The 14,155-nt window shown below is 34.5% G+C and overlaps 1 protein-coding gene across 3 annotated transcripts in view; it reads left to right on the top strand.

Moving 5' to 3' along the window:
- CHD1 (chromodomain helicase DNA binding protein 1) overlaps nt 1–14,155 on the top strand; it is a 51,509-nt gene that overhangs the window by 18,416 nt on the left and 18,938 nt on the right. For 2 of the 3 annotated variants that reach the window (XM_032205722.1, XM_032205720.1), the window contains exons 5-18: nt 364–431; nt 2,534–2,683; nt 2,975–3,243; nt 4,727–4,952; nt 5,785–5,885; nt 6,124–6,302; nt 7,393–7,520; nt 8,071–8,287; nt 8,903–8,992; nt 9,821–10,011; nt 10,855–11,043; nt 11,365–11,527; nt 12,817–12,969; nt 13,372–13,443. In XM_032205722.1, the coding sequence (XP_032061613.1) occupies nt 364–431; nt 2,534–2,683; nt 2,975–3,243; nt 4,727–4,952; nt 5,785–5,885; nt 6,124–6,302; nt 7,393–7,520; nt 8,071–8,287; nt 8,903–8,992; nt 9,821–10,011; nt 10,855–11,043; nt 11,365–11,527; nt 12,817–12,969; nt 13,372–13,443 (2,196 nt within the window). The remainder of the gene's footprint in view (nt 1–363; nt 432–2,533; nt 2,684–2,974; nt 3,244–4,726; nt 4,953–5,784; nt 5,886–6,123; nt 6,303–7,392; nt 7,521–8,070; nt 8,288–8,902; nt 8,993–9,820; nt 10,012–10,854; nt 11,044–11,364; nt 11,528–12,816; nt 12,970–13,371; nt 13,444–14,155) is intronic. The other variant, XM_032205721.1, reaches the window with a different exon arrangement.

Below are 14,155 nucleotides of genomic sequence, written 5' to 3'. Positions count from 1 at the left end.
AGATTATAGAAGGTGGGAGAGCTCTGAAAGGTTAGGAGGTTTTGTTATTTTTTTGGTAGAACCATCAAATTGATGAACTTGGAGCATCTGAAGCCATGGCTTTATTTTATGTAGGCACAATAGTTATTTTTTAAGGCTTTTCTTCATGATGTTCCGTAGAGCTCTGCTGGCACAATATATTCATAGATAGTTAGATACTACAACAACAGCAGTCCTTATCTTAGTCTTCTATATTAGTCCCTTTGGGGGATGAAGACAGGGGGATGAACAATATGATGTCAACTTGAATGTGGGAACTGAATACTAGAAGTATTTCGTTCTTGTCATTGTCATTAATGGTATATTTTTTTTCTTCATCTGCAGGAGTCATCCAGTAGTGAAGATTCTGCTGATGACTCATCCAGTGAAACCAAGAAGAAAAAACATAAAGAGTAAGATATTTTCATAAGTAATATCACATAATTGTTTGTCAGTGATGTGTACTCATAACTGATGCCTTATTTTCCACACTGAAAATGCTTAAGTTCTCTTTCTAATTCTTGTTCTTGTGTTTCTCAGTTTTGATTGACATTTTGGAATATTAAAAAAAACAACACAGACTTTTAAAGAAATATCTATATCATATTCATTTCTGAGCAAAAGTGTCTGCAGTATTGTTCAAAAACATTCATTAGTGCTTTTATTTTTAAAATAATTTGTTGCAACATATTTTTGAGTTTAAGGCCCTCCTTAAAAGTTTTTGTAGGAATTGGAATCTACTTAGGTTGTCTCATAAAATTAAAGATGGAATCTCCTAATCAGTGCCAACTTTTTCTATTTTTTTTTCCTCTGAAAAGTTCAACAGTTATTATATTTCTGACAGTAATTAGCTTTATTGACTGGAAAACAAAGTTTCATTGAAATTGTTCTGCCAGATCAGTTAAGTAGATCAAAAATTTGTGAGAAGGATTATACTATGGCATATAGCAATGAGAAGTGAATAGGCATAGTGACCTGTGGTTTTTATGAATGCTGTGTAGAAAATGAACTGTTGTATCATTCTTCTTCTCACAATTAATGAATCATTGCACTTCCCATGGTTGCTGCTATATTGTCTTCATGAAATAGTAGTTGAAGAAAAAGGGCAAAAAAACTATGCAAAATAGTACTTTTCTAATGATGAGTTGTTATTCATAGTCTTCTGCTATTTAAAAATTTGAGTGCACCTAATAACAACCTCCATTACAAGAAGCATATTTATGTTTAAGAACAAATAACCAAATCCGTCATATATTCAGTGCTTTGATTTTGCCCTACGATTCTCCTGAACAAGTATGTCTGCAGTTGCTAGATGTCGTGCAGATCAGAGATTTCTCAATATGTAACTTGATCAAGGCCAAGAGGATTGTGTTTTATATCTGTGGTCTGTATTTCCAAATAGACGTATGTTTTGGACTTCTCTCTCTCCCTCTTTTTTTTTTTTTTTTTTTTAACCTACTGCTTGCAGAAAAAGTATAAGTCACGATTTCTTGCCATTGCCCTTGTACCATCTGTACGATATGCTTACATATGTAAGTCTTTGATGACCAGAACAATGGGACTGTAGTTTCTGCCAGGACCTAATGCATATCGAAGTGAGAGAGAGGTCAAAGCACTGATTCCTAGGCTTCCTTACTGGAATTTTATGGATGAGATTTTTATGGTAATATTTCAGCTTTGATGAACATCAGTACTGCTCTAGCACTTTGGTCAAAGAAACCTAAACCTGATGTTAGATTTAGCAACCTTTCCACAATGCATACCATTTTTTTTTTTCTTCTCTATGAAGATACTGAGATTAATTTGCCTATATTCAGTTAGAGTCTGAGGCAATGTACATGTACTATTCATTATCTTCTCTATTGCAAAGTTGATCACAGCTAAGCAGGAACAAGGAGATGCTGCTGCTCAGAGTCACAAGTGACTTATTCATAGTATGTTGTCTGGTTGTGAAGTTCTGATTTAGGAACTCAGTGGGAGCTTTTGGGAGCCAGTGCCTCTCACAGGTGCTGTGGTTCAAATCTTTTGGCATGTTTCTCAAATCCGCTTTTGCATTATCTTCTGTTTTTTGTGCCAAAGCTGCTGATTATTCCCGAGGCACAGGGAACATAGGTATTAGAAAATGCAGGACTCTCCAGAATGTACATGACAAGGTTTTATGATTTGAGCATGCGTAAGTTCCAATAAACATTTATCTTTCTAGTTAGACTTACTAAGTTTCTTAATGTCATTCTTAACTCATTACTTCAAGCTGAAATTTATGTAGAAATCCAGATTTTTCTGTTTTGAATTTTACTGCTACCTCTTGGTAATGGAAGACTTATTTCAATTCCCTTTGAAGCCATTGGGCATTTTTGTTTATCATTTATGACAATAATTTTTACAACTTTCTGTCCATTGGCTAAAATAGCTTTTATTTCTGTGAAGAATGCTTGAATTACAATAGATGATTATGGTTGAATATCTGTTTTTAAAAAAACAAAGTGAGTTACTCTTTTCTCTTTTGATTTTACAGCGAAGACTGGCAAATGTCAGGGTCAGGATCAGTATCAGGAACTGGTTCTGATTCTGAATCAGAGGAAGATGGGGATAAAAGTAGTTGTGAAGAAAGTGAATCTGACTATGAGCCAAAAAACAAGGTCAAAAGCCGGAAACCTCCAAGCAGGTAAGAAGTCCTTTCTTCTCTGGTACTATGTCTAACAAGTAGTTAAGTATTGTACCGCTAATACATATGCAAATGAAATCATTAATGTATATTTAAAAATTATATATTTTTAAGCTATTAAAGATATTACTAATACCAGTAGTTTGTATTGAATGCCTTTTCCTGTCTGCTGTAACTAAAAGTGTTGTAACTGTGCATTCGAGAAACACATGTATTCAGAAAGTATCACAGAAGACTTTTGGTTGTCCAATTTGATATGCCACTGTTGTGTTGTATCTTACTGTCTTGAAGAATTAAGCCAAAAAGTGGGAAAAAGACTGCAGGACAGAAAAAGAGGCAACTTGATTCATCTGAGGATGATGATGATGAGGAGGAGGATTATGATAAGAGAGGATCTCGTCGCCAGGCAACAGTCAACATTAGTTACAAAGAAGCTGAAGAAACCAAGACAGATTCTGATGATTTGCTGGAAGTTTGTGGAGAAGATGTCCCACAAACTGAAGAAGATGAATTTGAAACTATAGAAAAGTTTATGGATAGTCGAGTTGGCCGAAAAGGAGGTAATTTTTAACAGTGTTCTTAAGATACTGGAGTGCATTGTAGTGCAACTTTAGCATTCTTAGCTGTAGGTCTCTGATGTTTAAAAACAGCAATCATTTTAAAACGCCAGAGAGTCATCTTCTTTTGTTTCTCACATTCATAAAGATGTTCCTTTTTAAAGCCTCTTCTAAGCATTTCAAAGTAAAATGTAGAAGAAAGTCTAAGCAGAAGGAAAAATAAATAAAAAGAAGAGAGCTTCATATTGTATAAATATGCATCATATTTTTACACCACTGTTTGTACAGTTCAGTGGTAATTGATTTGTATAAATTGTATTTACTGGAGTGGAGAATGCAGACAAGACAGACAAGTCTGCTGACCAGTAGCCTGAGCTCTGAGCTCTGAAAGACTGTTAGGAAGGATGAACCACTGAGATTGTGATTTCAGTTATTGCTGTACAAATTGTCTCAATACAATGCAATACACGGAATCACTACAAAATAGATATAAAATTTATTGCACGTGAAGTTCTAGATGTATTTTTATCAAAGGTAGTAGGCATGTTGTATTTCCATCAGTTGCTGTCATGTATTGTCCAGCAGTTCTGTTTTGAGTTTGAGGCTGCAAAACAGACTAATTATCTATATAAGTAAATAATTAAATAAAAATATATAAAATGGTCCCCTTGCACTTCAGAGCTTCTTTTCTCCATTAGTTATACCCAGTCACTAAATTACTGACCCGTCTCAGAGCTTGCACTTTCCTCTCAACTCTTCTCCCATGCTGTCCTAAATTCTAGCATATACTGCCCCAATGCCAGGAGTGCGTAGTGTTGCTGCTGTGTTCAAAGTCTTCTGGACTAAGCTTCTTATATTCTACCTGCCCACATGCTGTTGCTGCTTGTGCTTTATATTGTTGTTGCCACTTTGTTGCTTTATCTGGTCACTGCAGCTTGCTGGGCTCATTTCCTTACTTGGCTATCCTCACAGAAATTAGCCTGTTTCCTGCTGCTAGGATGGTTTGGTTGTGATACAGACTGTACTTAATAATTTTCCCAGGTAAGATTCCAAAGCCAGAAAATGGAGTAGAACACATTTATGGAGAAATAGATTCATAGTATCATAAGCAATAGGTTACTGATGTCTCAAGTGCCTTTTATAGGCTCAGTGATGAGAATAACGTAGCAGAGAAGACAACAAGCAGTATTAGTGGAGCATTCCCTGGTGATCATTTTGATTTAAGTAGGAATTCAAAGAAAATTCTCATGAGAAATGATTAGATGTCATAGATTACATACAGAAGTTTGGATTGTTTTTTTCCCGATTCTGACTACTGTGCATGTATTAACATATCTATGTAATTATTCAAATAAATGTAATAACATAAGAACTGTAGATATTAGTCCAGTTACATGCTTATATAAAAGCATCAGTAATTGCTGTCTTACTGGTTAACTTATGACTGCACACTTAATTAAGCATTCTGGTATGGTTTCTTTTTCAGCCACTGGTGCCGCAACCACTATCTACGCAGTTGAGGCAGATGGTGACCCAAATGCTGGGTTTGAAAAGTCAAAGGAGCCAGGAGAAATACAGTATCTTATTAAATGGAAAGGCTGGTCACACATCCATAACACTTGGGAAACTGAGGAAACACTGAAGCAACAAAATGTTAAAGGAATGAAGAAACTGGACAACTACAAGAAAAAAGATCAGGAAACAAAACGATGGTGAATATTTTTATGAGGACTTCTATGCTGTATATTTTGTAACAATGTGGCTGTTCCATAACAATTGTTTTGTAACAGTTATGTTTCTGAGACTTGTTACCTCTTCATGAGGGCAAGGTTTCAAATGTCTGTACAACAGGAAGACAAAAACTTTGAAAGCTGAAGCCTCCTTAACCTGATCCCATTAGATAATCTTCTGAACCTGATTTTAATGTATCTCTTATAAGTTAAGTTTTAACAAGATGGGTAGTGTTTAATAATAATAATGAATTTGTTATTGAACTTTGTTCAGTTATGCAGGTTTCTTGCCTTAGAGATAGATTAATTTTTTCTTGGTGTCTTAGCCATTTCATATTGTTTTTAAGAATTTAATTTTCTTGGCTTGAATCTCTGTTCAAGTCTGAGAAATTCAAGAATTGAAGAAATCCATACATTTCTGTGTCATCTTTCTAGTATTCAACTTATTACAACACTTAATATATTTTCAGCAACCTTAAGTGAGATGGATTCTTACAGAATAAGCTACCCTCAATACGGTTCCTTGAAAATACCCTATAAAGTATACTACTTGCTGTTGAGGACAGGTATTCTGAATTATCAGATTGTGATTGAATTTGTGTCTTTCGACAACCATCCTTGGTCATTAATGTTGAGGCACCTCGGCCAGATGCAACATTTCTGTAGTAGGAACGTCTGAGCTGTAGCCCCTTTCAAAGAAATGCTCAAAGCAGTATTCCTGTGGTGGTTACACTCAGAGGTTTATTGTTGCTAGATTTTCATAGTTTTAGAACCACACAATGTAATAATTGCTGTAAATAAATTCCTATTGCAGGCTGAAAAATGCTTCTCCAGAAGACGTGGAATATTATAACTGCCAGCAGGAGCTTACAGATGATCTACATAAGCAGTATCAGATAGTGGAAAGAATAATTGGTATGTTACAAACCTGCAGAAAGCAACGTTGAGAATATTTTATGTTCATTGCTTGTGTGTTGCATTTGTAGTTAAAAATGTGGACTGTTACTAACTTATTTTTTAATTCAAAACAAATTTTGGGTAAAGAGAAGTTGTGCTATGAAGCTAATTTATGTTGTCTTATCACCTAAAATGAGTGTATTCTTAAAATACAGAAGTAAAATATTAATTTGGTATCTCTAATACGTTTCTACAGCTCATTCAAATCAAAAGTCAGCAGCTGGTTATCCAGACTACTATTGCAAATGGCAGGGTCTACCTTATTCAGAATGTAGCTGGGAAGATGGTGCTCTCATTGCCAAAAAGTTTCAGACACGCATTGATGAGTATTTTAGCAGAAATCAATCCAAAACCACTCCTTTTAAGGACTGCAAGGTGAGTATGTAAATGCAATGGATTTATAATAAGTTGTACTGGCTCTGGCTGTGATAAAGTTAGAATAGAATAGTTTAGTTGGAACAGGCCTACAAAGGTGTCGGTCCCACCTTGCTGGGAAGCCTCTTCCAGTGTTTGACCAATCTTACAGTAAACAAATTCTTCTTAATGTAGAAAAGGTACAATTGTTTGGTCTGTTGCTGAACAGTGTTTGCACAGTGTTCATGCCTTCTTTGTTTTTCGCTGTGCCCTTCTCCATCCAGAAGCAGGCCAGGGGTGGGCAGGTGTTTGAGAGGGAACATATATAGCCAAGATGGAACAGGTGACCCAAACTGGTCAAAGATATACCCTGTGGCATGTAATGTCATGCTTGTCATTAAAACTGAGGGGGAAAAATCAGAGGTTCAATGGTGACCATTGCTTGGAGACTTAATGGGTCTGTTGGTTGGAGGTCATGTGTGGTTGGTTATTGTTTTTTTTTTGTTGTTGTTGTTTCTCTTTTATATTTATATTTTCTTTTATATTTTTTTTCTTCACCTAGTAAACTGTCTTTGTCATGATCGACAATTTTTTTCTCACTTTTGCCATTTCAGTTTTTTCTGCCATCCTCGTTCAAAACAAACTGCATAGTGATAAAAAAAAAAAAAAAAGTGAAAGTTTCTTATGCATCAAGAGTATTTTACATATTACAAAATGTTCTTGAAGGTTGTTTGAGAACAGTAGTAATGGTAGATACATAGCAATATATGTACAAACATCTACTACTAAGAATGGCTTTTCATAGATTAATCCCCTGTTTTTTTTACTGGCTTTCAAATGGCTTGTTTAGTATTTTAGTTTGTGTGAAAGGTAAGCTGAGTGAATAATGGGTTAACATAATTCCCATTGTTGAATTTAGATGACCATTCAAACTGAATTCAGTTTGCAAATTTTTGTTTTTTAAATTACTCATTTTCACATGGCCTAGTTTTTGGTGGTGGATGAAGACGACTTGGTGATCCCACAGATGCCTACTACTACATTTTCTATAGAAAGCCAGTCTGGTAACTGCAGTCAGCAGTAAAACTGATGTTTAGTTTGCTGTTGACAGGTTCTAAAACAGAGACCAAGATTTGTTGCACTAAAGAAGCAACCATCTTACATTGGAGGACAGGAAAGTTTGGAGTTAAGAGATTATCAGTTAAATGGATTGAATTGGCTTGCTCATTCGTGGTGCAAGTAAGTATAGTTTGTTTGTAAATTCTAAGCATTCATAAAAACGTAAACGTTATTCTTTTCTATATTTATGGAGGCTAGATGTCTTACTACAGTAAGCTGAAAGTAGAGTCCTGAGAGGACTGTTTTTGCTCAAAGAAATACTAAAGCTACTGAAGTTAATTACATGGTTGGTTTCAAAAAACAATTAAACTCTGCTGTTGGTACTCCCACTTTCTGTGTAGAAGTCATGTTTTTAAAAAGCAATTGGAAAAAAATAACTAAGACTACAAAACTGAAAGAATCAAAGCAAAATCTTATGAAATGCCAACGTTAGTGTTACACTTATAAGATAGACCCCTTAAGAATACTTCCAAGCTTTTTGTTAATTTTGTTAATTTAAGGAACTAGTATCTTCATAAACTTCTTCAAGATGTATAGTTACAAAATCTTGAAAACTTGTACAAGTAGTTTCTATACTCAAGATAATAATGTCTTCTTGTCCATTCCCTTCCTCTCTCTTCATCCCCCTCTTCCTCATTCTTTTTTGTTTGTGTGTTTTTGTTTTTTTTAGAGGGAATAGTTGTATTCTTGCAGATGAAATGGGTCTGGGTAAAACAATACAAACAATTTCTTTTCTGAACTACCTGTTTCATGAACATCAACTGTATGGGCCTTTCCTGCTGGTTGTGCCACTTTCTACTTTGACATCTTGGCAAAGAGAGATTCAAACTTGGGCTCCTCAGATGAATGCTGTAGTTTACTTAGGAGATATAACCAGCAGAAATATGGTGAGTATTTCCCTTCATCATTAGAAAAGCTTATTTGTAAACCACATTCGTTTCATATTCCTATCCTCCACTAATTTCCAATATTTTGGTTGGGAGTGAGCAAATAATTGCTGAAACACTTAAGATGCAAATTGAAAGGTCAGATTATGATTCTATATAAATGTGCATGAAAGATTTCCATCCGTCTTAATAATAAACAGGATTAAAAATGTAGTCTTGCACCTGAAAACAAATTGTCATCTGCCATGTAATTATTTATGCAGATAAAATAAAAATAGTATGTATGCAAGCCAACCACAATCTTAATTTATTTTCTGAAAAGTTCTTTTTTTTTTTTCCTTAAGCTGTCTTCTGAATGTTAGTAATCTTGTTTATTAAAGCAAAAAACGTTTCGTAGAAATTCTCTGCTGTTTATTCAGAGGCTAACAAAGTGGTTTGGAGTGCTTAGACAGCTTGGAAGTTCAGTCTTGTGGAAATTCAGTTCATGTGTTGTGCTTCTGTTTTGTGATCAGATTATTGAACATCTTTAAACATTTATATTGCTGTAGTGCTTATGTCTCATTGATTGGTACAATTTTTTTTCCTAGCTTACTGTTTACTTAATTGTTTTTGTAGATAAGAACTCATGAATGGATGCATCCACAGACCAAACGACTGAAGTTTAACATACTTCTGACAACATACGAAATTTTGCTGAAGGATAAGGTAATTTCACTAGCTTTCTCAGGGAGATGAAACCATTGCCCAGTGTAGAACTCTTGTTCGACTTGCACATTTGGGTTTTTAGTCATTAAATGGATGTAGAGTGTGATGGATTTTACTTTTGGACAGTGTATATATTTTAAGCACTTCTTGCCTTTCTGTATGTGTGATGAGGCTTTCAGCCTTCTTCCATTTCATCAAGCAGGTAATGCTTCTAGTTTGCTTGAGCTTCGCATTACTGTAATGATCTCCTCCCATCAGGAGCTATACTTTCCTTGTATCATCAAAGAGCTGAAAAAGAATCCAGCCCATTACACAAACATCTTTGAAACAAAACTTTGAAATCCAAAATGACTTTTCTTCATTATTATGCATACAGTAGGGTATTACTACTGTGTCCAGGACAGTAGTACACAGGGTTATCGTTAGTCCTTCTAAGAGTATATGAAAATTTTTATAGACAATGAGAAGAACATTTTGACTGGATTTGTTTGGGAAGAAGAGGTCTATAGCTTCTGTGGTTGGTAGTTTGTTGTTGTTCTTGTTGTTGTTTTTATTTTTTGTTTTGTTTTGTTTTTCTGTTATGAAAATTAATGTGGATCAGACTGTGCGCCCTTTTCTCATCTTCTAACTTGATTTATACTTTCTTGGGATGTTTGCATATGCTTTCTTTGAACCTGGCTAATATAAAAGCAATGATTAGCACTAAAGACGTACAGCTGTCCGTATTTTATTAAAATAATAAAAAAAGAAAATGATGGTTATAAAACGTGAGAAATTGCATACTATGTTTACCTGTGTAATGTTCACCCGGTTGTCCATTTCTTTAAGTCTTTCCTTGGCGGTCTGAATTGGGCATTCATAGGGGTTGATGAAGCTCATCGTTTAAAAAATGACGACTCTCTTCTGTACAAGACTTTAATAGACTTTAAGTCTAACCATCGGCTTCTTATTACTGGAACTCCTCTGCAAAACTCCCTCAAAGAACTTTGGTCTTTGTTGCACTTCATCATGCCAGAAAAGTAAGGAAGAGTTTTGCATTGTTCTTGTAAACATTTTGTTAAGTTTCATAATATGAAATAGTGTAATGATTTGTAGACATGATGGTATAATAATGAAGGTAGACAATAATACTGTGAGATTGTTTAAATATTCTGTACAATGTAGATGTATGGTCCTGTTGCTGGTCCGGTTGCTGATTAACCCCAGTAGTAGTTGCTTCACCATTAGAGCAGTCCACAAGAATGATGGATTGAGGTGTACTGGTAAGAGCCCAGAAGAAAAAAGGCTTACTCTTAATGTAAGAGGAAAACTGTATAGCTTTACTATGGGGAAATAGGGTGAGATTAGGGATATCTTCTTGTCTTGTCTAACAGTACTAATTAGTGCTGTTAATGGAAGCAAGTTTGTACCAAGCTGCCTGATACCCTGTATTTCAGTCAGGTGGCTATTTTTCCCATTTATTTTAAATACAGTGAGCTTCCTGTATTGATCTCATTTTTTATTGACCTCTGTTTGTACCTAGATTAAATGAGATCTAGTGTTAAATGAGGGCTAGTGTAGAGCTCACATTCCTATCAGATATGTTGTAAATGCCAAGCAATATTCCATTGTCTTGCAATCAAAGCCAATGTAATCTTTCATTTAGTAATTTATTTCTAAATATAATTTTGTAAAAGTGTTTGGGAATTTCCATTCTTCTATTTACATACAAAGTATTTGGAATTTCTTGAAAGACCAACATTCAGAAATTGGTTAAATTAAACAAAGGAGGGGGAAGAAATCAAATTGGAATGCTTATACTTTTTTTTTTTTTAAATTTTGTTAGCATTCTTCTTAAATATTACTACTTTTTTATATTGTAGATTTTCCTCCTGGGAAGATTTTGAAGAGGAGCATGGCAAAGGAAGAGAGTATGGTTATGCAAGTCTTCACAAAGAGCTTGAACCGTTTTTGCTGAGAAGAGTTAAAAAAGATGTAGAAAAGTCTTTACCTGCAAAAGTTGAGCAAATTCTGAGGATGGAAATGAGTGCATTGCAGAAACAATATTACAAGTAACAATTTTCTTTAAATTTCATTGTTTTAATGATATGTCTACATGCAAATTACTGGTTTAATATTTTTCATAATGCAGTCTGAATTTAGGGCAAAACAGTAAAAATCAAGCACCTTTTTAGGATTTCACAACAGTAATGTTCTGTGAAGCAGAGGTTTATTGGTCTTATCTGTTTATTTTGCTTCTGTTGTTTGGCATATTTGTATATTTTCACTAGGAGCTGCTTTTTTTTTTTTTTTTTTTTTTTTTAGTTTGTTTATATTTTGAGAGCTTTTCTTGCTTCCACAAATGGTTATTTACACCATGTCTTACATCATAGGTGGATTTTAACAAGGAATTATAAAGCCCTCAGTAAAGGTTCAAAAGGCAGTACCTCTGGCTTTCTGAACATTATGATGGAACTCAAAAAGTGTTGTAACCATTGCTACCTCATTAAACCACCAGATGATAATGAATTCTATAATAAACAGGAGGCCTTACAGGTAATGTCATTTTGTTTTTAATTCGGGGAATTTATTTTTGTAATGTGCGCACTGTAATTTTATAGTGTTCTGGCAATTTTTTAGTTCTTAATATTAGGAAAGAGCAAGATCTCTAAAAACATGTATCCTGGACTTTACTGGTAAGTGAATTGATTTTTGTTTCTTTATTGGAACTGAACACTAGACAGATCTCTACTAAATAAAATATCTTCAAATTTTTAATTGCACTCAGCACAAAAAAGATATAGTTTGAAACAGTCTATGCATCTTCACACAAAATGAATTTAAGACCTATTTTAAACCCAGGAAAAATAAAGCAGCTAAACAGATGAAAGCTAAACAGGTAAATGGAAACGCAGGTGACTGGCACGAGCAATCTGTATGAAAGCATGAAGCAATCTGCAGAATGTTTTTAAGCTTTTTGTATAACCAGATATGCCTGCAAACAACCAAACTGAAAGGAAATGAAAGTAATGGTCATTGAAATCTGTCTGATTTTTTTTGCTGTTGTTCTTGTTCCAGATGAAAACAATTATCATTACTACCAGAGATGGGCTGTAATGTTTGTTTTTAGTAAATGTTAATTAATATTTGTACCAAAACTGCTCAGAAGCACAACAACAGATAAAAAAAAAAATAAATAATTATCAATGATGCTATTTATATCAACATAATTTTTTCTACAGATTTTTTTTTTCTTCTGTAAGCTTCTGGTAACTTAAACATTTTTCCCCAAAATATTAGTTTGTGCAGTGACAATCGTAATTACAAGATAGCTTGCAATATGAAACCTTTTTTAAAGCTAAAGGAAGTGTCATTTATAAATTGACACACTCTACATCTACCTCATACAAAATTAAATTCCTTATAACTGCTCGAACATTATTTCTATTAATTGCAGACTTTTAACAACTACTTCTTTGGTCCGCTTTAATAAGTTCTGTTAGCTCTTAATTATGAATGAACACATTCTCCAAAATTCTTTCTCAACCTAAAGAGGCCTAATGTTTAAAACAATGAATCCTGCATTTGCTTTCTGTTCCAGTTATTCCTAAAGGAACCAAGAAGTCTTGATAATGTAACCCACCTAAAGTCTGTTAGGCACCACAAATAACAGTCCTATCATGCATATTTTAAAGTATGTATATTATAAGGAGTGACAAATGTTTTTGTTTTTCTCCCACATCAGTAGACAGGAAGACAAACCTTAAAAGAATGTCTGACCACCTGCAGCACTTACTAGTATCGAGGTGAACTGTTTTTGTAATCCATATTTCTTCTTTTGATAGCATTTGATACGTAGCAGCGGGAAACTAATCCTTCTTGACAAGCTACTGATTCGTCTGAGAGAACGTGGCAACAGAGTTCTGATTTTCTCTCAGATGGTGAGGATGCTGGACATCCTAGCAGAGTACCTAAAGTATCGTCAGTTTCCCTTCCAGGTAACAAGCCTTAGTAGTCTTAATCCTGAATTTAAGAAAAATCTTTTCTTTTCTCGGAGTGTGACAGAGCAGTGGAGCAAGTTGTCTAGAGGTTGTGAAATCTCTTTTCTCCATGATAATTAAAAGAGAAGTGGACATGATCCTGGGCAACCTGCTCTAGTGGACCCTGTCTGAGCAGAGGTGTTAGACAAGATGTCCTTGCCAACCTCAGCCTCTCTGCCATTATCTGATCTTTACCACTTTGCTTAATAAAGGAGTGTCCTTGAATTAAGAAGATGACATGAAGCATTAACATTCCTTTTTTTCCTTCACATTACTGTTTTGGCTGTTGAGAATTCAAGTTGCTCTGATGAGAATATAGCATAAGAATTACTTTTAAACTGTAGTATTCAATCTCTTTAGAGACTTGATGGATCAATAAAAGGGGAATTGAGGAAACAAGCACTGGATCATTTTAACGCAGAAGGATCAGAGGTATGGTAATTTTTTTCCTGTTTTATATTTTCCCAAGAAATATGAGAAGTGTTCTGTAAAAATGACTGTTGAGAAAAATGAGAAATGCATCAAGTTTGAAAATCCAATGTTCATGGCTAGAGTGAAAGGTCTACTTTTTTAGATTTTAGCTTTAATGCAAAGCACAGAACTAAGTTGTGTGTCTTTGATGAACAGCGAAAAACTGATTTCTGAAGATTCTTTGTGTGACTTGTGAATTTATAAGGGTCTCTGCAGCTTTTTTTTTTTTTTTAAAGCTTAGAGGATTTATAGCTTATATAACATTCCAAATACACAAGCCGTTCCATTTGATCAAGTTAAATCGTTCTCCTTTTTTGGGGGCACAGGGAGTAATTGTTTTTCTTGGTAATAGGATTGCATTTCTCAGTTGCTGCTGAGCTTCTGTTTCTGCTACAGTTGAAGAGGAAGGACTTAACTCCATGAAGTAAACTTAAGAAATATATTAAATACAGAAGTTAATTCTGTTTTAAATCCCTAGTGTAGACATCATTGCCTTTTTCTGATTTGCAGTTATACTGTACATTTTTTGAGGAACCTAAACTTCACGTGGTATTTAATGGTGAAGGCAAACTTAATATTTGTGCAGCAACCAAATTATGTTCTTTGCTTTATCTTCTATTTCTTTCCTAAAAGTGTATAATGTTTCATACATTTTTGGCCATTAATGAGCAAA

This window comes from Aythya fuligula, chromosome Z (assembly GCF_009819795.1).
Source record: "Aythya fuligula isolate bAytFul2 chromosome Z, bAytFul2.pri, whole genome shotgun sequence".
Taxonomy (NCBI): Eukaryota; Metazoa; Chordata; class Aves; order Anseriformes; family Anatidae; genus Aythya; species Aythya fuligula.
The sequence above is the reverse complement of the archived record's forward strand: the minus strand, read 5'-3'. Positions and strand labels throughout refer to the sequence as shown.